Genomic DNA, 27,430 nt, shown 5'->3' on the forward strand with positions numbered 1-27,430 from the left:
AGATATTCCGCTAGTTGAATCCACCTTGCTGTGTCTTTTTTCGGGAAGTGTATTTGTTTTATAAATACATGTTAATAACAATAACAACAATAATAATAATAATGTCATATAAATCATATTGAGGCCTTAAATAAAAATTAGCAATATAGATACAGATCACTGAAAACATCCATTTGCTCAGAAGCCTGTTGCCTCTGCTCATTGGCTTTAATCTTTTTTTCTGGATAACCTTAGGCATGGTTACCTAATTGCAGTTCATTCATTTCATCATAATGGGAAATAAAAAATATTGAATCATAAGAAGATCAGCATATGCAGTATCTTTCAGAGCATATTAGCATAATACATTGTAATACCACTTTTAATTTTGCAAGTAGACTAGAGGTTTCTAGTGGTCAGCAGTGCAGCATAATGTTATTAAAGTTTGAATGGAACAAGTTCATCACAGAGCATGTGCAAAGGGAACATGCTCTTTATATTTAAAGGGAGGCAGCTTGATTCACTTTTACCATCAGCTGCACATGAAGCAGCTTTCTGCAGCTACACACAGAAGCATTTCACATCTCGGCAAAAGACAGGACACTCATCAAAGAAAGCAAAGCAGTCATTCAGCTTATACTAGCCATTCAGTTGTGTTCTGGTGAAAAGAAGAAAAAACATGAATTATCAGTCTGTAAGAAAAGGCATCACCTGTCCTCCGCAAGATGCCAATTGCTCCAGGATACTGGAATCTTTAAACTCCTGGAATAACTCAGAAGTTAATTCTTATAAACTAGTGGAACTGCCACCAATTGTTACTACGGTAAGTTCTATGTTTTCTTGCATGTAATTCATTAATGTGGACATCTCTGCATAATGTGGAAGATGATTATGATTTTTCCTGCACTTACATTTATATCAGGACCCCTTGTTCCTAAAATGTTAGTTACACTTTGTAAGAATCATTGGAATTATAAGAGAATTATAAGAGAAATGTAATAGTAAATGCTGGGTCACGTTAAGTTCTGCAAATATATGTACCAGTTGCTTATGTAAATATAACACTGATGCAGTAACTTGGAGACAGTTAGCATCCCAGCACTAGCAAGGCTAAAAATGCCCGAGTATTACAGGGGATATTTGTATGAGCTGCCTAATCTTGTTATAATATTGCATGATCTTACATAACCTTGTCGTATGAACACAGTTAGAAAATACTGTTAAGTGCATGTGCAAATCACTGTGACACTAATATGCACATATAAGTAATTCACTGTTTACTGAAATGTATGTTATGTATCTTATATATATATAACATGAAAGTGTCTATTTATACATGCGTACATATATGCAGAGAGCAATTTTATTGGTACCTACAGTTTTCATTACATAGAAACATTAATTTTATATAAAAATATGTAGTTCTGCATAAACTAGCATAGTTCGGCAAGGCCATTATTTGATTTTCTCAGACTTTTCTCCTCCTTATCTGGTATGGTGTCAAGAAAGCTGATTTAATTTAAATATTGAAAACATTTTTGGGATCTCAACCCGGCAATTATAGTCAGGTAAGTTTGTTATATATTATACAAAATGTCCATTATAAGTAGTAATCAGAATAGCTTTATAAAACAGATGATGTAAAAAAAATGCACTTCCTTTTATAATGTCATAGGTTGGAAGCTCAACAGAGGTGTTGCAGTAGATCTACTAATCTATGTGGATTTTTCTAAAAGTTTTAATGAATTGCCATATAACTAAAATAAAATCTGTTGATCTATGTGGTACTATTTGTATTTCCTATTTTTGTTTCTTATTTGTATTTATTTTACTGTTTTCCTGCCCCCATTGTATGTTAATTTCCGGTATTATGTATACTCGTTATTTGACATTTGTTTTTTTGACTCTTATGTATATGTTTGTTCTTTTGGACTCGTATAGGCTAATTAGATGTATCACACATCTTGTGACGTCATAGTTTTGGCGCCAAACTGTGGTTTTTTCAGTGCACTGTTTGTGTTCTCACTTTGTCTTTGAGAAAGGCTGCGGAGGCAGCCGAAACGTTAGATGTGGATTGAATAAACACCTTTATTTCACCTAAGACCTGTGAGTGCGGGACATCTTCACTTGCTATTATTGGTACTATTTGTACATAGATAGGGAAGAGAACTAACTTAAGAATGGTGTGCAAAGAATGGATCTGAGTTACATTCTTTCATTTGATTATAGTTTTAAGTAGTGTGTGACATGATTCTGTATCCATTCCAGTTTTATTCATTGGATTCTCTTGGAAGAGGGTATTAAGAGCAGTTAATCTTTGATTCCCACTGAAATGATACATAATAATTGAATCCCCCCAGGATGGATCATGCTTGCAGTTGTGGTTCAGCGGCAGATGGGATTCACTATCAATAAATAAGTAAGGCTAGGCACTGTTAAAAAATATGCATGCCCCCTGTTGCGACTAAGATATGTGAATCCTTAATGGACATTCTCCTAGACATGCATTTGGATAATATAAATAAAACTGAACGTCAACATCAGCTTTAGGCCTGCAAGATATTGTTCTATATAAGTAGGGATAGCATTTCTCAGAAAATTATGGTAATTCCCTTTACAGAGCACTGGTAAGTCCTTTTCTATAATATACAATGCAGTTTTGGTCTCCAGTGCTTGAGTTACGTAATTAAAGGTACTAAAAATCTGATTTATTAAAAAAAAAAAACGCTGGATAAGTCTGGTGCTTAAAGGCCAACTTAAAGCTCAACAAATAACTAGGATAGAAATACCTTATAACTAGGGCTTTTTTAACAACCAAAGGCCATAACAAACCTTTAGCATTGAAGATCTGTGTCTCCAAAGATGCTCCAGTTAGTTCCCATCCTCTGCTGTTTCACAGCACGTGATCTTTGCTATTGACAGTTTGCTGAGCTTAGGGAGCAGTGGGGACCCATGTTATAATCTGTCTGATAACTTAGTTACCAGTAGATCTTTCTAGAAAATAGGAATTTTTATCTTAAGGTAGAGAAAGGATTTGTATAGTGAAAGCTGTGAATTCTCTTTTTAAAATGGTTGTACTGGCAGATATGTTTGTTGCATAATTTCAAAGGCTGATTTATTGTACTGATTTTAGTACTATCCAGAAATCTTAATCTGTTACTAAAACAATTTTTTAAAAAAAACTAAGATCAACTTCAGGGTCAGTTGTTGACTGTTTATACTGTAAATTGGCCCTCTATTGAGCCATTCACCTTAGACTCATTCTGTAGGTTTTCCAGATGCCACTGAGAAATATTCCAACAGATATAATGGTATTGCAGCTAATGCTATTACAGGGTATCAGTTATCCCACTCATTTAATCCATTGCAGTCTTCTGCGTCACTGAAATTGGTTTTAAGATTTTTCAGAAAGATTTAAGAACTTCTGTGTTTAACTGAAGCATACTAGAGTAGGGTAAGGAAGTTCAGCATCAGGGTAAACAGAATGTCCAGTCAGGGCTTGATGATTTTAAATGGTATAATCAAATAGAGCTGATTAGGTACACTATGCTCACAAGTAAAAAGTAAAGTTGTGACAGATTAACAGAGTTGGTATTTGAGCATTAAACTAAAAAACCTTTTATTGCAGGTCAACTAAACAAAAATGAGTTTAATCTGAATAACTGCAGTCCAACCTACATAAGTCCAGTTGCTCATAAAGTTCTAGGCAATCTTTTTGAACTAAAAGAAACTGGGAGTTTTTTCAACAAATGGAGGGATGCAGATTGGACACCTGCAATCTAAGTCAGTTACTTGTGTATGTACACTCTAAATGCCACATTTCCTATACATCTAATCTCATTTAATTGGCCTCACCTTTTATCTCCGAAACTAAAATGTGAACAGTTAAATGTTCCACTTACTAATTATTTCCCAGAGCAACTGATATTAAATTACAGCTGTCACATTTATTCAATCTTCTGTACAAAGCCTCAAATTGGTTTTAATCAACTGTTTCCTTCACAACAGAGTAAATAAGAGCAACAAATTAGTTTGGCTTCACAAGATCAGAATGCTATGGAATATTCTTTATAAAAGATATTCCTTTTTTGCCACTGGTGCATAGATGTAATACAAATACAGGGGGTGATGCTAGGGGCACATCCTATGCCAGTGCCACTGCTGTAATAAATATCTAAATATCTAAAATTACAGCCACATCATTTACATCAAAATGATTTAAGGAGATTGGTCAGTCCAATATATAGAGTCTATTAAAAACCTTGGGTCCTAAAATAACCCACAAATCCTAAAGGATGTAGACTGGTCTCCAGTAGTGCCATATCTTTTTTTATTTGATTGGTGGTTTCCTTGATGCCAGCAATACTTTACATGCTCAAGGAATGGGCTACTGCTATTGCTTATTGTATATGCATGGAATGTTATCAGGAAATTCTGTGCATACCTGGCAATGTTACAAATAAGAGCTAGATAAAGACATTATGAGGTTAGGGACATTTTGGAGGTGTGGAACCTTTCTCTTACTATAATTTATAGCCTATTGCTTTCAGGGTTATTATTTGCCTTAAAAATTTAGATTTCTCCTGCTGTTGCAATACATTTTCAGTCTCTAGATTTTTTTTATATCTATAGGTATGTGATCACTTATTCGGATGCTCTTTATTCAGAAAGCTCTGAATTACAGGAAGGCCATCTTCCATAGAATCAATTTTAAGCAAATAATTCTAATTTCGTTTTCCACTTTTTCCAATAATATAGTACCTTGTTCTTGATCATAACTAAGTTGCATAAATCCATAGTGGTGGCAAAACCATCCTATTCAGTATTTAATGTTGAATTTATTTTTAGCAGACATAAGGTATTGTGATCCAAACTATGGAAAGATGCCTTATCTGGAAAACTCTAAGTACCAAGCATTCTGGATAAAATATTCATACATGTGTCTTAAGTTGTGGTGCTGCAAGTGTGTAATGTAACTTGTAAGCTTGAAATGTAAGTTTTGTCTTTCTATGGTAAAGAGATGTATGTAACTGTTGTTTCAATGGTTTACGATAGACCTTATTGAGATGGTATTAACCCAGATTTGTTCAGTAGGATTTAATCTCCAAAACAGGCTTTTACATTTAAGTGAAAAAGGGGAAAAGGGATCTTCAACAAAAGAGAAAAAGAGCAGGAGAGAAAATGTCATGCCAGACAAACTCAAACTTGAATTGAATCAGCATGAAATACTGACCTGGTAATATATCAACATGAACTGAGCAATATCCAAATGGACAACATACCTAATTAAATAAGTAACTAAAGTCCTGATCTTGTCATAAGAAAGGAGGCAGATTCACACAGCTTAACTAACATAAGAATAATAAACCATAAAACACTACAATATTGTAACATGAAAAAATGACATGGATGGAAGCATTTAGCTGGAATTCAAAGAGAAAAAAATGGCTCTGTACCTGGAATAAAGGGGTGATTTAAACATGTTGCAGTTGAACTTGATCAGATCATTTGGACGATGGCAATTGGCTCTAGTATGTATGTATGTATGTATGCATGCATGTATGTATGTATGTATGTATGTTTGTATTAATGAATGAACATTTATCAAATTGATTAATTAATCATGTATTTTAAAAGCAGTAAGAATTTTATATACATATATTTTATCCCTTCAAATGTGTCTTGTGTGAAAAGGCCACTATACCTTATTTTACCTTTATCTTTGTCTAATTAAAATTATAAAGTAAGTAACATAGAATTATTTTATATTCACATTCAATCTTCCCCCTTTCTTTCAGCCACTTTGCCATGTATTCTAAAGAAATGAATATATTATTTTATATTGCCTTAAAACAGATTTAAACAGGTTATTATATACTGTACTAACACTGAATTTATCGGAATCACTGAAAAGAGACCTATGCTTCCTTTCTATTTTCTCATAACTGTGATTCGTTAGTGCAGACTACTTCAATGATCATAGATAGCATAAAAGACTATTGTTTTGTTTCTGAATGTATCCTCTTTTAACAGTGTTAAAACTCAATATTTCAAGTCAATGTTCTATTTATTCAAGGAAGATTTGACTTAAGTAAATGGGTGAGTAGGGAGGGGGGTGCATATCATAAGATAATCACACTGCCAGATGGTTACAAGTTGTTCTAATTTCCTATAAGAAGTGAAAGGGGATATAAAACATGCCAGAAAATGTCTGAATAATATGACTACACAAACGTAATATTGTTTCAGCCATATTTACTTTCTGTGAGAAGCTGTATCACTCTGTTAGTTGTGCATCACTTTAGAATTTCTGTTATACAGTCTTTCTATCTACATCATTTGAACTGGACTAGTATAAAGGACAGAATCTACAGTAATTGCACATTATAGGTTATACTCATATGATACAGCCTTGAATGTAGACTCAGTCCAAATGATTGAAAGAAAGATGAAGTACACTGTATTTTGAACCAGAAACCGTTGTTTCTTTGCTCCATTGCCACTATTACTCATTATTACAACAATAACTCAATTATTTTATAGCTGTGCCACCACTCATTTGACTTTATATTCTGTTTATATCATCTACTTTCACTCTTCCTCCTTGTTTTAGCAATCTTTCCATATACCCTCATTCTCTTTTCCCTATTATTCCTGTTTCTTTCCTTTCCATAGACCTTTTTCAACATTTATAATTTACAGCTCGTGGAACATTAGTGGCAAGAATTTGTTTTGTTGGTGCTAATTGATTGTAATGACCCTGTGCAGGGTGTAGCAGACCTAGAAGAACCCACAAAGAGATGCTAGACTGCAGGGTAGAACTTAGCTTTATTCCTGGCTGTTATATCCACACTCTATACCAAACATAATGCCTTTGTTTTTGCTTTATTTTTGTCTTAATTTTTGTTTCAAGCTTGGCGGACATAATACCACAACACATGTGAAGGTTGTATGCTAAATGTCCAGGAATGCCAGACCAGTTCTTGACCAGTCACTAGGAGTGAGTGGAGTGAGTTAGGAGTTGGTTGGTTGCAGTTTTGTTTCCTGTACCAATAAAAAATATTCTCATTCTCTTTGTGGCCCTCACTGATAATTATTTAGATGCTGACAAATCTTGGTTAATTGTGGCCACTACCTGTTGATACTGCATTAAAACTCTCACAATCATTCTTCTGCTGTCCCAATGGATGACCTGAGGATGACTGAGGAATCAGCTGCAACTTTGTTTTTAGGGCATGTCTCACTAATGGATTCCTCAATCCTGAGGCCAAATATTCTATTTTCAATCTAAACACCTGCTTCCTGTACCACTGAACCACATTCCTGCAATATAAAAACATGTGTATACATATATTATAATGCATTTGCAAGTTTCATGATTGCTAAAATATGCATTATTTTTTGCCACATAATTGATTTTTGTATCATCTGCTTTATTTAGGAAACACCTCAGTATGAGATTCACCATGTCTATCCGACGGTTGATGTTCCAGACCATGTGCATTATGTAGTTGGTGCTGTCATCCTTGCAGTGGGAATTACAGGCATGCTGGGAAATTTTCTAGTCATCTATGCTTTCTGCAGGTACTCAGTTATTTACAGTAAATAGTAATTTTTCTGAGATTGCTAAAAATGCCTTGACTTCCAAGTCATATGCTACAGGGTTGGAAACAATGATCCTTCATCAAGAATCAAAATTTCCTTCTCTTACATTATTATAAATGTAATTTTTTGACCAGTGCACAATAAAAAAATATCTTGTATAACAATTTTTCACATATCTTCTCTATGCTTAAAGGGGTTTTTCACCTTTTTACAACATTCACAGATCTAACAGTTCACATTAATAGAACAATCTTTGCCTTGTACACAGTTAACAAAAAATGTGCAGCTGAAGAGATATTCACCTCAGAATTATCCCCCTGCTGATCCTTCACTTCTGCACAGACCCTTTGCTGGAGGGGGGTTAGTTACCCCAATAAACACTACAGTTGCTTTTTTACTTTCTTATATGATGTCACGCTCAGTACTGTTAACAGACTATTGGCTGTGTCTCCTGTCAGTCTGAAACTCCTTCCTATGCCTGTGACAGAATGCTGATAATCTAATATACAATTATGTTAGATTTGTGATATGCTGAGTCTGTTTGCCTATGTCATTGCAAGGGAGAAATTAAATAATGACCTTTCAATTTATGCAACTGGTTAAGCTGGCCATACACGTGGCAATCTGACGATGTTTCGTAAGATCCACCACACACCATTCAGGGCTGAATCGGCAGGTAAGGAGGTAGAAACAATAGGATTTCTACCTCCTTCTGCCGATTCAGCGCTGAAGGGAAATTTTGGTCAGGCGCCTTCTATGGCGCCCGATCAAAATTTTCAAACTGGTCCGATCGGCGAGTCGGCCGATATCAGCAGCTTCCTGCGATATCGGTCGGCTCGCCGACATACCATACACGCACCGAATATCATACGAAACGAGGTTTCGTACGATATTATCGGTGCGTGTATGGCCACCTTTAGAGTGTACAAGTAACCAATGAATTGGTCCAATAGGAAAAAAGTAAGGGTAAGATGTAAGCATATAGGATGTTCTCAGTGTGTCAGGTTCAAAATAGGCCACTCCCTTCCCTCAAAGAGACAGGAGAAGGATTGAGTTAACAGGTATAAAAAGTAGTTTTTACAGTGGCCTTTTTTTATAAAAAAATTATTTTCTAACATGCTGAGAGCATTGTTTGTGGTCTAATAAGATTTGGACATTGAAGGTGAACAACCCCTTTAACCGTGTGAACAGGTCACACATATCCAGTTTACTTCAGGGATTTCTCAAACTGTTGACAACTTTAGAAAATCTGTTACACTCAGCTCCCACCTTCTAAAAAGAAATTGCATAATATCAAACAATCATAGTGAACAATATAAAATAGTTTTTAACAGCATCACAGTAGCACCAGTAATTAAAATAATTAATTTAAATTCACATGGATTCACATTTATTACAATCCTGTTTGTTGCATGTAGAAAGAATGCTGGCAGAAAGTGGCCAATGCCACACCAACTCAGCAACTCCCATACATGGGCAGCAGATTTATTAGATTATTAAGCAAACTGACCTCTTCATACATCCTACACAAGAAATCTAACACTACTGCCTTCACCCAGTGGCAGGCCCAGCCAGCCAGATGCCCTAGGCAACACAGCCTCTTCTCACCACCACCCCCTGCACTTATGTGTGAACAATCATACAGGGCAGGGGGAAAAGTACATGCAGGTAAAGGGAAAGGTGATGTGCAGGTGGTGTGTGGGGGGGGCAGGGACCTAGACAAGAGGTTGGCGACAGAAGAGGTATGTACCCAGAACCTGCCTTTGCATCCTAGCCACATGCCTCTACTGCTTACTCTGGCTGTATTCTTTCTCCGCATACACTTCTAGTTAACACTATCCCTAGTCAGTAATTTTGTATCCATTTTAATTCACATATTTATCGTTATGTTATTCACATCCTTTCACCAAGATTAAAGGGGACCTGTATGGGACCTGTTATCCAGAATTCTTGATACCTGTGGTTTTCAGGATAAGGGGTCTTTCTGTAATTTGGATCACCATATCTGCTTAAGTCATTTAAAAATTAATTAAATCCACTAGAGTTGTTTTGCCTCCAATAGGAATTAATTATATGTTAGTTAAGATATAATACAAGGTACTGTCTTATTATTACAGAGGAAAAAAATTTAATTTCTGGTATGGGATCTCTTATCTGGAAACCCGTTATCCAGAAAGTTCAGAATTATGGAAAGGCCATCTCCCATAGACTCCATTAAAAGCAAATAATTCTAATTTTTAAAAATGATTTCCTTTTCCTCTGTAATAATTAAACCTTGTACTTGATCCCAACTAAGATATAATTAATCCTTATTGGAGGCAAAGCAATCCTATTGGGTTTATTCAATATTTAACTTTAGCAGACTTAAGTTATGGAGATCCAAATTATGGAAAGAACTCTTATAGGTCCCATACCTGTCTGTACTCGATTAAAATGGAGCCTACGAGAGATGGCCTTCCCATAATTCTGAACTTTCTAGGTAATGTGTTTCAGGATAACAGATCCCATAGCTGTACTAACGCGTCAGTTTCCCAATGCATATCTACTCAAATGCTCCACAAAAACCTGGATATATTACTTGACAATCTGTGAGCATCTGTTTATGTTATAAGAGTAAAGAGACAGGGACTTTGATTTGAACTTATCATTTGCTTATTAGGATCTAGCAGCCGATTTACTATGTATCAGCTGAGGAACACAGAAGGATGTCCAGAAGTTTAAATTTACCAGTGCTAAATCACCCCTCAAAATAGCAAATAGTAGTAGAAGTAGTTATGACAGCTTCTGTAGTTTTATCCTTGAACCTATTAAACTGTCAAAGTAAGCTTGTGTAAACATATTTTGGTTTTTTTTTTGTTTATTTTCCCTTCAACACAAAATCTATACAACAGTTTAAACCAGGGGAAAATATGGCTGAGCCCAAGTGGCTACCATATCCAATTGCATTAGGAACACAGTTAGTCTAAATGAATGTGATCAATTGTGGAAAACTTTCCATGTCCAATGTAGCACAATGTAATGATTGTCAGACTGGTCTCAGAGAAAAATGAATTTTGCTTGTCAAATAAATTTGTATTAATACAGTACCCATGTTAGTAAAACAGCCTCAGTACATATATTTTTAGAGATGAGCAAATCTGTCCCATTTTTCTTCAACTGAAAAATTTGCAAAACTGCTAAAAAAAAGTGCGAAATGATTTAAAATTAGTGAAATGCGCATACCGTGCAACTTTATTTACCCATATGACAATAAAAAAATTGCAAAAAAAAAAATACTGGCCCAAAGCCTATTCAGTGTTTACATTTTTTATATGTATACTGCACAAAATTACAGATATACACTGCACATAAGCATGACAATTTGGACACATAGTAATTTGTGAAAAACACTGGTTGATTGATCATAAATGGCCAAAGTTTTTCTTGTATATTAGTATTTCTGGATACAAATATAGGATGTTTTATTTTAATGTGTACAATTTTTCTTCTCTTTTGTTCTCTTTCCTATGAATGGAAATAAATGATGCATAATTAAATCAGTTTACGTAATCTCCATATTTGTAAGTCAAAGTTAATCTCATCAACTGTAGAAAATGCCCCTACCCTCCAAGCTTGACGTGACCTAATTCCAAAAAATCAATAGAGTAGATCAGCGTTAATATCCTGCTGAGCATGAAAAACTGGTGCAGTAGGGCAGTAGCTAAAACCATGCTATATAATTAATGGATGTGGAAGTTGCTAGCTAATCTGAACCCAATTCAACTTCTGCAATGCAGTGTTATAGCTGGGCTATATGGTCACTGTTCTGTGAAATAACTGCATCTCTGAAATTTAGATAATTGTATTTTTTTCTATTTCTTCATTTTAGAAGTAGGAGCCTTCGATCTCCTGCAAATATGTTCATCATCAACCTAGCTATCACTGATTTCTTAATGTCTGTAACTCAGGCACCAGTATTTTTTGCAACTAGTCTGCATAAAAGATGGATCTTTGGAGAGAAAGGTATGTTTATGAATGAAATATCCAAATGTATTTTTAAAAGTTTTAACCTGTTTTTCCCACCCAAATGTTTGAAGGCAGATTTAATAAAAGTGCAGTTTCAGCTACCTTACTAGTTGAGAAAGAAGATTACACTTATCTTCTACCACTGTGTTGTATATTTTGTTTCCCTGGTTCTGCCCTTGCTACTGATTACCAATTTATTATCCACCACAAACTCCTGTCTCCCCATTACATGTACATGCCACTCTGTCTATGGGAATATGGAGTAAGTCAGAGAATGGTCAAAAAGTATGACAATGACTTGTCTATTTTTTGGAATTGGACATTTAAGCCATTCCCATCACAGACATACTGTAGATTCCACATATAACAGCATTCTTATTCTAATGATTTGCTTCTTACATTGTGTCAGCAGTTTGGGGAAGGACATTTCTTCTTTCAGAGCAATAATCACCCCATTCACAATGTATGATCCATAGTTTGCAGAGATGGGACAGTCAGGTGTCCATATACTTTTAGCCATATAACATGTAGTTATAAAGAGGCAAAGATTGTTTTAAATAGATGCAGAATCTGTAGCACTGTTCAAGCAGGAATAGTCAAATAATTTAAAAAACAGCAGACAAGAAATACATGTCAGACTGACAGGAGCTGCAATCCAAAGATTAAAAATGAGGAGCGCATTGCGGCAGAGGCTAAAACCATAAAAAGATGCGGGTTGAGAGTGTGGCTGAATTGACTTATGGAGACAATTTGGTTATAACTGATACAGAAAAGGCAAATGCGCTAAATCAGTTCTTTTCTTCAGTGTATACAATAGAGGCACCAGACCCACCTGATAGGGGCATTTTTGGCTCAATCAGTGGTTTACTCAGGACATGGTACACACAGGTTTACTTAATGTACACACAGGTTTAATTAATGTGAACAAGGCACCAGGGCTAGATGGAGAACACCCTTGGGTACTGATAGAGCTTAGTTCAGTTTTAGCCAGGCCTCTGTGTCTCACTTTCATCTGTTATGGCACCTATGGCTGACAGGGGAGGGAGGCAGATCAGGTGTGGATAGCTAGTTATGCCACCTTGTGCTATTAATGATAAAGTGGGTTCCACTCAGTTACTGCAAATTTAAACAGACCCATGGACACATACATGCCCACACACACAAATTAACTCTCTCCTTTAAGTTCATTTACCAGCTTTTCCACTATCTTAAGCTTGTTTGTCCCATGAGTCCCACTCACACTCCTGTGGTAGGTCTTTCTTTTTCTCTTCCCTTAAAGTTTGTGTCAGCTCTCCCTTTCCTCCGAAAATGTATGTGCCAGTTAACAACAGGCCTAGTTTCTACCTCACAATTCATGTGTCAACATCACAGCACATACTGTATGCCAGCTTTCTGGCATCCCACAAAATTCATGCGCCACCTCTACCCTTTTTCCAAAATGTATTTACCAAGGGAACAAACATTTTTTTCAGTGATATATTTTCTACTGCAAAGTAATGATACTGAAACAGATTCAATTATTTATTTTCCACATTTGCTTCAGGGAGTAAAGATTCAGATGAGTATTAGTTCTTGCTAAGCAACACATCCTCATAGAGAAGAATGGTGTTTAACTGCTTAAAGGGATACTGTCATGATTTTTATGGTACACTTTTTATTTTTAAATTACACTGTTTACATAGCAAATAATTCACTCCACCATTTAAAATTCTATTCTTGAACCAACAAATGCAGGTTTTTTTGTTGTATTATTGGTGTGTAGGCGCCATCTCAGTGCATTGTGTCTGAGAAAGACCCAGTGCCACACATTAGAACTGCTTTCAGATAACCTATTGTTTCCCCTATTCCCATGTAACTGGATGAGTCCCAAGCTGGACTTGGATTTCATACTATTGAGTGCTATTCTGATATCTACTGGGAGCTGCTATCTTGCTACCTTCCCATTGTTCTGCTGATCAGCTGCTGGGAGGCAGGTGATATCACCCCAACTTGCAGCTCAGCAGTAAAGTGTGACTGACGTTTATCAGAGCACAGGTCACATGGTTGTGGCACTCTGGAAAATAAAGAATATGGCTAGCCCCATGTGAAATTTCAAAATTAAATATAAAAAAAAAAATCTGGCAAGAGGATTTTGCTGAATCATACAATATATTCAATTGCCAGGAATCCAGAAGGTTTCCTAGTTTGATCAATATGTGTCCTGTAATATGCCACCTTTTGCATCCCCTTAATGTACCAATTACACTCTCTCCCACTAGTTTTTGTACCTGCTTCCAAAATGTTAATAGACAAGCTCAATCACTAAGGTAATTTAGGGGTTCCTCCTCCAAGTTTATTTATCTGCTCAAACCCTCTTTTATTAAGTTCCTGTCCAACTTCCCCCTTACAACCAGGTCCATTACCTGCTAACTCTTCAACAATTAGTTGATGTAATTGATGTTCCTAATAGATACATTTTTCTCTGTATAAGGGAACTCACACTATATTATTTTATTCTCTTCTAAAAGAAAGGGTGGGGAAAGGAAAACAGTATTGTACCTGCTTATGTAGTATAAGCAGAGAACAAACCCTATGAGTGACTATAAAGTTACAGTTTGCTTAGTTTACAGGCATAGTACTTAATTTTTAATGCTTGGGAACTGAAGATAGGATCAAGGGTTTCACATGAAACAAGCTAAAAAAAACTCCTTATACTGTAAATTCTACAGGTTATGTTGTCTAACAAGGCCACTTTACTTTACGAAAGCCATCATAAGAATGTATGAGTGCACACATTAAGGAAGCACTTTAAACATAATAGGGTTGATTCACTAAAGTGCGATAACGCTTATCGCATGCTTTTTTTGCATTAAAATTGACGTGCAAAAAAACGCGCAATTTGCTAAGGTATTATCGAGTGCGTTAAGTCGCATATCGCATGCGTTAAATAGCGCACAACCTAATGCGTTAATTTTATCGCATTGCGTTAATTAGCGCGCAGAAATAATACTAACGCATGATTCACAGACACTTAGGGGCTGATTTACTAACCCACGAATCCGACCCGAATTGGAAAAGTTCCAACTTGAAAACGAACATTTTGCGACTTTTTCGTATGTTTTGCGATTTTTTCGGCTTCTTTACGAATTTTTCGTTACCAATACGATTTTTGCGTAAAAATGCGAGTTTTTCGTATCCATTACGAAAGTTGCGTAAAAAGTTGCGCTTTTTTCGTAGCGTTAAAACTTACGCGAAAAGTTGCGCATTTTTCGTAGCGTTAAAACTTAAAAGGTGCAAAGTTTTGCGTAAGTTTTAACGCTACGAAAAAAGCGCAACTTTTTGCGCAAGTTTTAACGCTACGGAAAATCGCCAGATTTTACGCAACTTTCGTAATGGCTACGAAAAACTCGCGTTTTTACGCAAAAATCGTATTGGTAACGAAAAATTCGTAAAGAATCCGAAAAAATCGCAAAACATACGAAAAAATCGCAAAATACCGATCAATACGAAAAAAACGCAATCGGACTCATTTCGACCCGTTCGTGGGTAAGTAAATCAGCCCCTTAGATGCGCTAAATATCGCATTAGTCTGTGCGAAAATTAACACCTACTTGGAGCAGGCGGTAATTATAGAAAAGTACGGTTCATGAGCTTTTGGCAACACAATATGGACTTTGCAGTGGGATTTATTCAAGTATGTGTTGGCCCTAGAGTGATGCAGCCTCCAGTTTGCAGGGAAATGGGCATTTTCAGTACAGTAGTTTTCCAAAAGTAATGGCGTGTATGGCTAATATGGTGTGCGTCAAATACCGCAACTTAAATAATGCAAACAGCATTGCATCTAAATTAACACAAATATCCTTTTAGTGAATCGTGCGTTAAGACACGAAAAATTAGATGTGATAAAATTTTTAACGCATGCTATAAATAGTGCTCGTTTTAACGCACCTTAGTGAATCAGCCCTAATAACTTTTACAAATCTCTGAAATGACTTCAAATATGAGCTGTACAAATACTAGTCTTTACAGACCATTGAAATGATGACATATGCTTTCTATTTTTTTTATAGGTTGCGAGCTATATGCTTTTTGTGGAGCCCTTTTTGGAATTACTTCCATGATCACACTGATGGTGATTGCTTTGGATAGGTATTTTGTGATCACACGACCACTCACCTCTATTGGTGTTATGTCCAAGAAAAGGGCAGTGCTAATCCTTTCAGGTGTTTGGCTGTATTCTCTGGCATGGAGTCTGCCTCCCTTCTTTGGTTGGAGTAAGTTGAATGTCTGACCAATTATGAAGTGTGCTTGACAAATACCATGGATAAAGAATCAGACAGTGGTCTTTGTTGCACTGATGAGATTTAAATGCCATGTACTTGCTCTGAAGTGGAGATTATTGGCTTGTAATTAATTTTTAGCCATTTAAACTATGAGGATTAGACTTTTTACTTCACTTTTCAATTCACTGGAATGGAAAATTGATTAACAACCTTTGCCTGGGACTGAATTAGTGAGGAAACAAAAAAAAAACTTATTAAATCAAGAACATATCAAAATACATAGGGCAGCACTTAGCAAATTCATCAGCTCATTGGATTGGTTTTATAAATAAATGTCTAATAATGCAGCTATCCCTATCTTTAATGAATCTGTATCTGCATATATGACATATTTGTGTTGCACATTCCATAGCTTTATGGTTCTCACCTTTCCATGTCTGATGTTGAAACCTTTGTTTCTCAAATGCAGTTACATTTCTAAATGAACAGTTTTGTATGACTCATTTATGTATTCATATAAAGTAAAAACCAGACACTTTACAATACTCTTAATAAGTCACCCTTATTAAGTCTCTGTGTTCTTGCCAGTTCTTTAAAGTCTTTTTTTTTTTGTAAATTTACATAAGAGCTGCACTGTGTATACAAAATGGGCCATTAGCAGTGCTTTAGAAAGTTGTTTTCAGTGCATGACAATTAGTTGATGGCCATAGCTGCCAGAGCTTTACATTGCTTACTATAGTCTGTTAAAGGAACAGTAACATCAAAAAATGAAATTGTTTTAAAATAATGACTATATGAATGAATGAATATAATGTACTAATGCCCTGCTCTGGTAAAATTGGTGTGTTCACTTTAGAAACTCTACTATTGTTTTTATAAACAAGCTGTTCTTTAGCCATGGGGGGCAGCCATTCAAGCACAGGATACTCAGTAGATAACAGTTAAGCTGTGCAGTATCCCATTGTATACTCCAGAGTTTATCTATTTTCTGCTGTGTAACATTTGCTTTTTCTCCTTTTTCAGTTTTAAATGGCTGCCCCCATTGCTACACAGCAGCTTGTTTAGATTAATTATAGTAAAGTTTCTGAAGCAAAGGCAGCGGTTTTACCAGTGCAGGGCAACAGTGCATTATTTTTTTTTAATTACTTTAAGACACCTTAATTTTTTGGTGTTACTGTTCCTTTAACTGCTAAATGCAAAAAGATTTTTTTTTCTCACAATTTTTCGGTGCCAAAATGTGAAAAGTGGGGTTTTTTTTGTAATTTATGTGACAAAATTGAGACAAATCCAAAAGAAAAAAAATATGCCATCTAAATGCTGTTGACATGTATAAGTCAATGGCAGTTGTCCTTTTGACAATCAGTTTTTATATGGAAGATCTTTCTTTGCTTCGTGGTTTTAGAGGTTTTCAGGGTTTTTTTTGACACTAGCATTTGTGCGTCAGTGCAAAAAAGTCTAATTGTTCACGTTTTTCCATGTTCTTTTTTGTTTGTGCTTTTTCATTTCAGATCTTTTAATAAGTTACTAGACATTGTGGTTTTTGTGGAAATGAGTGTAGTCATAGTTTCAAAAAACTCTAAAACCATGTTAATAATTTCATCTAAAAAACCCCAGATGCTCAGGCCCCCATAAACATATGCAATAAGTTACTAACAGACAGTGCTGGCAGGACAATATCTTCTTTAAAAGCCTTTATTGGAATAATTATTCTGACCCTGGCACTAGCAGGACCTTTATTCCAGTAAAGGCTGGTGCTGTCTGTTAGTAACATATTGGATTGGTGGATGGATGTGGCCATCGTGTGACTTGCACCGAATCAAAGATTTGTGTTGTGAGTGTGCTGACGAGATCATTTTGTGAATCACTCCCTACACGTATGCTACTTCTTGAGTTGAATCAGTTTTTATTTGCAGGCTATATTATTTTTAATGCCTGCTTCTAAGAAATTTCAAAACAAATGAAACTGTGTCCAATACATGCACAGTCACATGTGCCATCGATGTATTTATATTTAAAATGATTTTGCTTTGTGCCTCATCTTCACTCCAGCCCAACACCAGCAATCTTTTGTAAGGACCAAGCTTAGCTGCTACTTTGTAAATGTGTATGTGAAAGCTATATGGGCAGAGGAGATGGGCTGCAGAATGGAGATTTCTTCCCCTGATCAGTCTGCTACACTGGTCAATGTATGGTGAGAGACTGAGCTGACTGAAGCTTCTTAGTGGCACCTTGTATGTGTCTGGCTTTCCTATTCATAGGCCAGTATCTCTATATCTATTGCGTATTTGCCCTTATAGGATGATAAATTACCTACATTTAGATTTTTTTACAATGTTTTTTCATTAACTGATTATATGAAAATAACAAATTGGTAATCTAGAGTTTAAAATATTGGACACCACATATTGATGTCATATTTGATCATTGAAATTAAAAAGAGTAAATCAAAACCTTGTTGCTTATGATTTTTTTAAGGTGCATATGTGCCCGAGGGTCTCCTGACATCCTGCACCTGGGATTATATGACCTTCACTCCATCTGTTCGAGCATATACCATGCTTCTCTTCTGTTTTGTTTTCTTCATTCCTCTTTTTATCATTATATATTGCTACATCTTTATCTTCAAGGCCATCAAAAATACAAACAGGTATAATGTTTATGTTAATGCTATATATAATTATATATTATATAAAAGAGCCATGAATATCCTGTAAAATATGCTTATAAACAGTGGCTAGTAATGTTACCAGTTACACTATGTTCTTAGTATTACTTATGTCACCTGACTCATTGAAGCTTGTATACCAAATAGATGTAACAACAACATTTAAAACTTTGCCCAAGTGCTACAAAATTAAAAGTGACTCCATATACATAAATATATATAAATATCCCCACATTCCCTACATACCTTTACATTGTATGTGACACCACATATTTGAATTATTTTGCTTGTTTCTTAACAGGGCAGTTCAGAAAATAGGCACAGATGACAATAAGGAATCTCATAAACAGTATCAGAAAATGAAGAATGAATGGAAAATGGCAAAAATTGCTCTGATTGTAATCCTCCTTTATGTTGTTTCATGGTCACCATATTCTACAGTGGCCCTTGTGGCCTTTGCAGGGTAATTGGTCTAATATTACAGATTTGCCAGTGATTCGGAATTTTGCATGCACTTTTTTGATATAAGACCTTGATAGTTTTCACGTGCCATAGCCACAAGTTAATGATCACCATAATTTGTGACAGTGGGCTCTGTTTATAATTGACTGTTCTGTATGTATGCAGAACTTTATTGATAATGGTATGCAGCATTGTACAATTTTACAATGTAGAAAAGGTCTGAGCTGTGCATCCTGGCATGGCTCTCTGCCATGCCAGATTTTTCACCAGCACTTGGGGAGGGGCACAAGGGTTTTTCTTATATGTTCTTTCATATATGTTTGTGTAGGTTTACCAAGTTTACCCAGTTTGCATCCACAACCCAGCATACTGATAGGTTAACTGATATCAGATGACACTAGTGAAAGTATAACAGTGTTTCTGTGACTGTTACAGGGAACTTTCATTGCTGGAAAACACATTCTGCAGAGCCACACTGTTTAAATAGCAGACATGCAGTATGCAACATACATCAGCTCTACCCCATAAAGGGCAGAATACAAGAGCAATAGAAACCTCACCTTAGTTCTTCAACCCTGCAGACTTTTGGAGAAGTTTTATATCACTGTTATTGACTAGAGGGCTGAGCTAATGTGACATCTCACTTAATTTAACAAGCTTTGCAATGTATGTCATTGGTTAACAGATGCTATGTGCATAACCAGTATTTTTATGTTTCTTATGTTTTGATTCTAGATATGCAAGTGTCTTAACACCATACATGAACTCTGTGCCGGCTGTGATTGCAAAAGCTTCTGCCATTCACAATCCTATCATCTATGCAATTACACATCCCAAATATCGGTATCTATATATCTATATTTATATCTGCCAGATAGTTGACTTTAAAGTGGACCTGACTCCAAAACCACTGCTTAAAATGTATTTACATGCTAAAATATTGCACAGGTACAGGTTTTTGGCAGTATGGTACTATAGGTAAAAACTATAACCCTTTTAATGATATAGTAATAAATCATATGGGTTATAAATTACTTTATTTTTGGACACTGTGTTCCCTCTGAGCTGTGTACCACAATTTTACATAACGCTCCCAGCAGGTCTCCTTCTAAATGCATGTTCATTCACTTGATGTCTCTTGGCACCATAGACAGAATGAAAAATGCTTTTCAGATCCATGAGATTCAAAGATGAAAGTGTAACTATTAAGCAAATCTAATTGCAGCTTATTTCTTACCTTCTTAGGGAAACATTTTACCATATCACTTACTTTAAGATATTTTAAAAACAAGATTCCCCATCCTCAAATTACTGCAGAATCAATCGCACTGTCCTTAACATGACCAGAGCATAAGTTAAATGCTGCGTTCTATATTGTGATAGATACAATGCCTGAAACTATTCAGACCCTTGACCAATTCTCTCATGTTATTAAATAACAATTGCTGCATTTTATTGACATCACATGTGCTGTGACTTATTATATAAGGGCCAATTACAAAGCAATCCTAACTGCACCATCAAACATTTCTTAATGGCACTCCAGTTAGCCCCAAAGTTCCATTAAAATTTCTAAGAGCTATGGCACAAACACAAACTTACACAAAAGTTCAAACTGATAAGCGCAAACTGATAAGCACAGAAAGGACAAAAAACTGAGAGCATTTTGACAAAAGTAGGGTCATGCTATTTTCTGACTTACAGAGATAACCTATGCCCTCAGCCTGCTCAGTCTTTTAAGAATGAATGTACTTTTAAATTTAATGTACCTTTAAATCAAGATATCTGCCAGTGAAACCAAGCAAGCATATTAACCTTTTGGACCATTGTCTATTTATATAATTGTTGTTGTTATCATTTCATCATCAGTTATTTTATTGAATAATCACAATACCATAGCATGCCATTCTTTAATAAAAGTGGTCTTTTTCTAAGGATGGCAATTGCAAAATATATTCCTTGCCTGGGATCATTGCTAAGAGTAAAACGCAGAGACTCCAGGTCCTACAGCAGTTACCCTTCTTCTCGGCGTTCCACTGTTACCAGCCACTGTAGCCAGTCCTCTGACGTGGGTGGGCATCCCAAGCTCAAAAATCATTTGCCAAGTGTCTCAGACAGTGAATCGGTAGGTAAACAGTTTGCCATTATATCCGTTTGTACAATCAAATAAGTGTAATGGTAAAAATTATATAAATCATAAATGTTTCTGCTGTGTGTTTATCTTCTTTAAATAAACCTATCTAGGAACTACTACTATTGTCAGTAAAAAAAGTTGAAGGCCTCAATAGTTTGGTAGCCCTAGTACTTGATCATACTAAATTATACAGACTTTTGAGTCTAAAACAAAGCACGAGAGACAGAAACAGCTTCATTCTCTGCCAGACAATGAGCTAGTGGTTTATGCAATATGTGTTTGCTCTGTATGCTGGCTGCTTTGAAATATAAATAGGGCTTATATTTAAATGGGTTCAGAAACCAAGTTCATTAAATTAATTATATTGTTTTGGACATTGATCTTGTAGCTCAGCAGATTTTACAGGTTATCCAAAGATAGGAGATTGGTGCATGTCAATAGATCAATGTTATTGCACATGCTTTAGGCATTTCCAGCTGGTATTCCAGCTAGAACTCACATATAATATAATTTTGTTCAAGTTAGGTCTCAGTGGTGATTGTCATTTAACAGAGCAAGTCCCTGATAATTTTTTAATTTTGCAGCTTAAAAAAATGTTAATTTTGTAGGGGGACAACATAGATCCAATATACCATTTGAATGTTATTGTTGGCGGTCATTTCAGTTATTTGAAAGAACTAGCGACATAGATATTAAGGACCAGCATTGGTCTTGGCATTTGAAAGGGGGCCCATATTATGATAATTATTCATACGCATCTGTATTTCTCTTTACAGGCTGGTTTAACCACCTAGCTATTGCTACATGACACTAGTTAATGGGGCCTGTTTATATTAAATCTTTATTATGGCTACTACTGCCATGTGTTTGTTCATTTATGATGGTGGTTATCTTAGCCACCATCATAAACATTTCACTAGAACCAGTGACTGAATGATACTTTCTTAGCTAGTCGAATCTAGGAAATTGTTCTGAACTCATATTTATCTGAATAAATGAATTATTTCATTGCATGTAGTGAATTGTCTAAGATGTCAAAATCTTACTAAAAAATGCTTACCTTATTCTAGCAGTCATCTATTTTGCCAATAAAAGAAATGTGAAAAATTTCAGCCTATTCCTTTTTACTGCATCTTCTGCTCCCTGTTTTCCCTGTCAGTGACTCTTCCCTATGCAGGTAAACCTTTTTCACATAAGCAACCATTCTTATCCAGCTGCCGGTAGCAACTCATTCTGATATATTCATTACAGGGCTGGACTGATACTGAAGCTGATAGTAGTGTGAACTCCAGACCAGCCAGTAGGCAGGTTTCCTATGAAATGGGCAAAGACACCACTGAGACCAATGATTTAAAATCCAAAGCTAAGCTGAAAAGTCATGATTCTGGAATTTTTGAGAAGGTAATTCAGCAAAATAATTCAGTTTTGTTTATTACTGACTGATGTGTTATGCCCTCAGAATATACAGATTCTAAATATAGCAGAGGTAAACGTTGGCTCTCAGCAGTTATCCCATCCATTATTATTATATGGTGCAGCCCATTTCAACCCTTTTTATTTCTCATTTCTTAGTGATTTTTGAGTTTCAGTAGAACTTACATCATTTTGTTTGCTTCTAGATGTACCTTCCCTACGTTTTTTTTCCAATTTTTCTCCCTGTTGTATTGTCTGTTGATATTATTGTCATGTAGGAAACAGAATGGATCAATATCTTAGCTATATTATGCACCCTGTGTGCACTTTGCAGTCTTAAAACAAATACATATGACTTTCAGTGATTGCTGTTTACACTAATATCTTATATATCTTTTAGACATCCATGGATGCAGATGATATTTCCTTGGTGGAACTTGGGACAGTTGATCGAAGTTCTCCCATTATGGTAAATTCAGTCTGAAACACTACACTACAAAGTCAGCATTAGTAATTACATATAATGGGGATATAGGCCAAGCAAACTTTTTAAACCGTGATCTATTAATAAAAGTTTAAAGAAAGCCATATTTTTTCCTATAAAATTTCCAGCAAAACACTGATACTGCTAGGTGTTCTACTAAAAAAGATGGAAATCGCAAATACAAAAGTAATTAAATAATATTTTTTAGTTATTTGACTACCATCAAATTTAGAAGCATTATAAAACACAGATAAACACTGCACAAAGATATTGGGGTTTTGACAGAAAATGTATATATTCAATATATAGGTTTCTATCCTCTACTTTCTGCTATGCTATATTTGCAATATGAACCCTACATTGTGCTTACTTACTTACTTACAGTAAAAGGGATTCTGATACTTTTATAAAAATCATTGTTATGTCCACCCCATGTTCCAACACCACCATATCACTCATGACATCTGCTGTATGGTTACTTGTATTTAGATTTGAATTTGATTTGAGGAAACTGTGTCCAAAAATATGCAATTCAAACATTTTCTAAAATCCCAAGGTTTATTTAGCCTCATTGAAAATAAAGGGAATAATGTTATTGCTGGTCTGCAACTTTCTTTTCTGCAAAAAATCATGCTCAGAAATATTCTGTTGCTTTTTTTTGCCTAAATAAGCTAGCATTTGCCAGAGAAATGAATCAGAATTAAATCAATGCCAGATATAATGAATCTGAATGCTATGAATTCAAATTTGTTTAATATACAGCTTATAACTATGTTTTTTTTGTACGCTAAAGGCAAATAAACATTTGAACGGCCTGGGGCAAAGAAAGGGTGACTCTTTCACTAGACGATCCCCATCATCACGCATTCCAAGTATTGTTGTGACGCACAGCAACCACCAAGGGAGCCCAGCCGCAGTGAGGCATAATTCAACCTTGCCTGGTATTAAAGTCAGCAACAGTCAAGATCGAGAGAAGGAACTCAAAAGGCAAATAGAGAAAGTTAAGCAGTATGTGCCCATTGTGACCATCACCTCTGACACAGAAAATAGCACAGGAGGTTTTTCAAATGAATTACTACCTGCAAACACATCTTGAAAAAGGCTACCTAAAGGGAGTCGATTCCATATAGTTTTTGTTTTAATTGTCTTATCCTTTAACTGTGTTCTCAGTTTTTCTTATTGCTATTGCACTCCATGTTGAAGCTATTGTTGCATAAATATTAAAAATGGCTACTGTATTGTCCTGTGGAAAATTGATGTGATCATCAAACTTTTGCACCGATAACTATACTATTTTATAGAGTGTTTGGCTGGATAGTGAAAGGAACGTGAATGCAAGGATATTTAGAGATACACATGCAAATGTGACTTTATTTATTTATATATATATCTAAAACACCCATAACAAAGGCAAAAGTAAATGAATTTAAATTTATAAAAACTTTAATTCTTGCAACAATTTGGAATTTGTGTCTTGTACTATAAGACAGTTTTACGCAAGAATCATCCACAACTCTAGCTTAGTTTGCAATCTCTCCTGGCATTGTGGGTCAATTGAAAGAGTAGATTTTATCACAAGCCTTTTGTTTTATTTTAACAAATGATATACAGTATAGTGATGAGTGACTTTTTTTGGCAGGCATGGATTTGCAGCGAATTTTCCACATTTTCGCATTGACAAACTGTTTTGCAAAATTTCTGTGAAAATTTGGTGCAAAAAATATTGTTGCGCATCAAAGTTGTGGTGGTGGCAAAATAGGCCACGCAACAAATGATCACGCGACACTCGCGTTTTGTGAATTTTTCGTTGTTTGGTGATTTTTTCGCTAGTTTCGCGAATTTTTCAAAGTATCAAAATGGGACAGATCCATTCATCACTAATGATATGGCAATAAAACATCAGTGGGCGCAATATCAGATTTGCAGTCCTAATAGTCTGCTTGTCATTGCTGTATTTCCAGGATATGCCTATCCTACCAGAGTACCAGTAGACCCCCATTCAGCCTATGCTTTAGTGGGCCCCAGCCTAGGAATATTCCTATCAGCCCATCCATATAGGATTATAAGAACCTATATCTATTTATGAGAGTGTACCCAAAGTGGTAGGACCTCTGGTGGGCCCTAAGAGATACTTTTCACAAGCACCATTGGCTCTGAAACATTGTGGCGGGTTACTTATTACAGTAACTATACAATAACAAGACCATAGTGATATATTACATATTAAAACATGTGCCTAAAAGGTTGTAAGTTCCAGCCCAGTATCTTAGAAATAACTGAATAGTTCTGTAATACTAAAAGTGCCAGAGCAGACTATCTGCCATATTATAGTGTTTTTCTCTTGTGTACAACATGGAGCAGATTTATCATTGGTTCAATGAGAGCCCTTGCTAGTGATGAGCAAATTTTTTCGCCAGGCATGGATTCGCAGCAAATTTCCACATTTTGCTACTGGCAAATTGTTTTCAAGAACCGAAAAATTGGGCGCGCGTCAAAAAAAGTTGCAGTCATGTCAAATTGGGCACGGTCGGGTCAAAATTGAGTGCGGAAAAATAGGCACGGTTACATAAAAAAAAGACACTGCTGACATAAATAGACATGGGTGACAAAAAAAGAGGCGGATGACAAAACAGTTGCACGGCAAATGCACAAATTTTCCTGTCGTTTCGCAAATTTTCCGGCGGAGTGAAACGGGTAGATTCCCTCGAGATTTATGAAGCCCAAAAATTCAAATGTTAAAACTTGGCGTTTAAAAGCTGGTGAGTTAATGCAGGAGTTGTCCTATCAAATGCAAATTATTTTTTCAAATTAAGTTTTTAAATTTTTTAAAAAAGTTGGTTGAATGATGAGTAAAATGCAATTTTGCTTTGCTGAGTTTTTTTTTTACATTTTTTAATTTGATTGAGTTTTTGAGGTCTAAGTTTTTTAATAAATAAGAAGAAAGAAGAATTTTTTTTCTCTAAATAAAATGCACTCTGTAAGGAAGGGGACTGCAGCTATTCACTATATATGAGCTCCCTTCTCAGCCTTTAAATATTTAAAACACTGCTACAAATGTTTTGGTTATTTGTTTTCCTATGTAATGGCACTGCTGACTACTGACAATTAAAACATTAGCAGAAATTAAAAACACAACTATATATATATATAAGCATAGTTTTAAATATTATGGTAACAACTGTATGGCATTGTTTATGTTTTAGCTAGTATATGCATTTTATGGTTACCTGTTATATTAATGCCATGGACCAAAGATTGAGATGCAATGATGTAAAGCTCCCAGGCTATTCCAAACAATTATTGTTAATTTGTCAATGATAACAAATATTATCAAATTGTGGAACATTTATATATGTCTGTATAATAACAACACATATATTATACTATTGGTATTCCTAACACAGTATCTATTGTGGTTCTTAAACGATTTGTGATGTTTATTTTGATTTTTCATTGAATGTACTTGTGACATTAATCAGGAAAAAAAATAGCTCAAACATAGAAATGTAAGTTTAGAATTAAAAATGGGTCAAAATGAATTAAAAAGTAGATGCCATGGAGGGTGTTGCGTCAGATTTGGTATTAATGGAGTCTGCCATTTCCAAGTGACATTATTCTCATTTATAAAACAAGGGAATTATTTTGCATGCAACTTTCCTTCTCTTCTTGTCTGCATTTGGAACAGCCATTTGCCTAACTGATCAGTGCAAGTCTTTAATTAGAGCTCCAAATGACCCCAGTGGTTATATATGCATGTTCATATACATTTTTATTATTATTGATATAATTGTTCATGTCATAGCTATCTGTTTCTGAATTGTAAATACATCTTTTAGAATCCTATAAGTAAATTCTCTGAGTGCCCATGTGTCCAGTATGACAATTAATAGGCAAAACAAATTACTGACTCACTGTGTGGCATAAATAAAAGGGGAACAGGATTCAAAGAACATGTTCAATATACAAATGGAAAAGCCCTTCTGTTTGAAAACCTGCTTTGGCTTAATAATGAAAGCTCTTCCATTAACAGTTGAAATGGCTTATGCTTCATCTTCAAAAGCCTCAGTATTTTCCAGTGGTTTTATTATTGTAAGCTCTGGTTATAATAAAGTTTACAATGTCTTGTAAATATGTCTAGCCACTATGATAGATAAGGTGAGCTATGCAGTGCATGACCATATAAAGGGCCCGAAATGTGTATATATAAAAAAGAAAAATGTCAGCTCTGCTCTGAAAATGGCTATTTGCTTTGTTTAAATAGACCCTATCACACCAATTAAAAATAAAATTAAATAAATAATAATACATTATATCTATACAATTTTATTAGTTATGCTCCACTACCCCATTCTAGTTCTTCTAGAAAAGAAAATATGATAATAGCACCTGCACTGCAAGCCACAATATATTACACTACAGTG

The 27,430-nt window shown here is 35.4% G+C and overlaps 1 protein-coding gene across 2 annotated transcripts; it reads left to right on the plus strand.

Annotated features, from left to right (window-relative positions):
* The first annotated feature begins 496 nt into the window (after positions 1-496).
* opn4 (opsin 4) lies at positions 497-26,408 on the plus strand. Of its 2 annotated transcripts, XM_002937570.5 has the most exons (11): positions 497-802; positions 7,421-7,563; positions 11,453-11,586; positions 15,639-15,842; positions 18,327-18,498; positions 18,818-18,979; positions 19,714-19,821; positions 20,914-21,103; positions 22,364-22,513; positions 22,926-22,994; positions 23,803-26,408. In XM_002937570.5, the coding sequence occupies exons 1-11, from the start codon at positions 659-661 to the stop codon at positions 24,103-24,105; spliced, it is 1,779 nt and encodes a 592-aa protein (XP_002937616.1). In that variant the 5' UTR covers positions 497-658; the 3' UTR covers positions 24,106-26,408. The 2 variants fall into 2 exon arrangements, with proteins under 2 accessions (XP_002937616.1, XP_031762318.1); XM_031906458.1 differs by lacking the exon at positions 22,364-22,513.
* The last annotated feature ends 1,022 nt before the right edge of the window (positions 26,409-27,430 follow it).

The sequence above is a fragment of the Xenopus tropicalis genome, chromosome 7, assembly GCF_000004195.4.
Source record: "Xenopus tropicalis strain Nigerian chromosome 7, UCB_Xtro_10.0, whole genome shotgun sequence".
Classification (NCBI taxonomy): Eukaryota; Metazoa; Chordata; class Amphibia; order Anura; family Pipidae; genus Xenopus; species Xenopus tropicalis.

What these genes read in the sequence shown, in the direction of transcription:
- opn4 (XM_002937570.5), top strand. Translation starts at nt 659, where the DNA reads ATGAATTATCAGTCTGTAAGAAAAGGCATCACCTGTCCTCCGCAAGAT. An exon ending in ATGGATCTTTGGAGAGAAAG is followed by an intron (nt 11,587 to 15,638) that starts GTATGTTTATGA and finishes TTTTTTTTATAG; the next exon opens with GTTGCGAGCTATATGCTTTT. An exon ending in GCCTCCCTTCTTTGGTTGGA is followed by an intron (nt 15,843 to 18,326) that starts GTAAGTTGAATG and finishes GATTTTTTTAAG; the next exon opens with GTGCATATGTGCCCGAGGGT.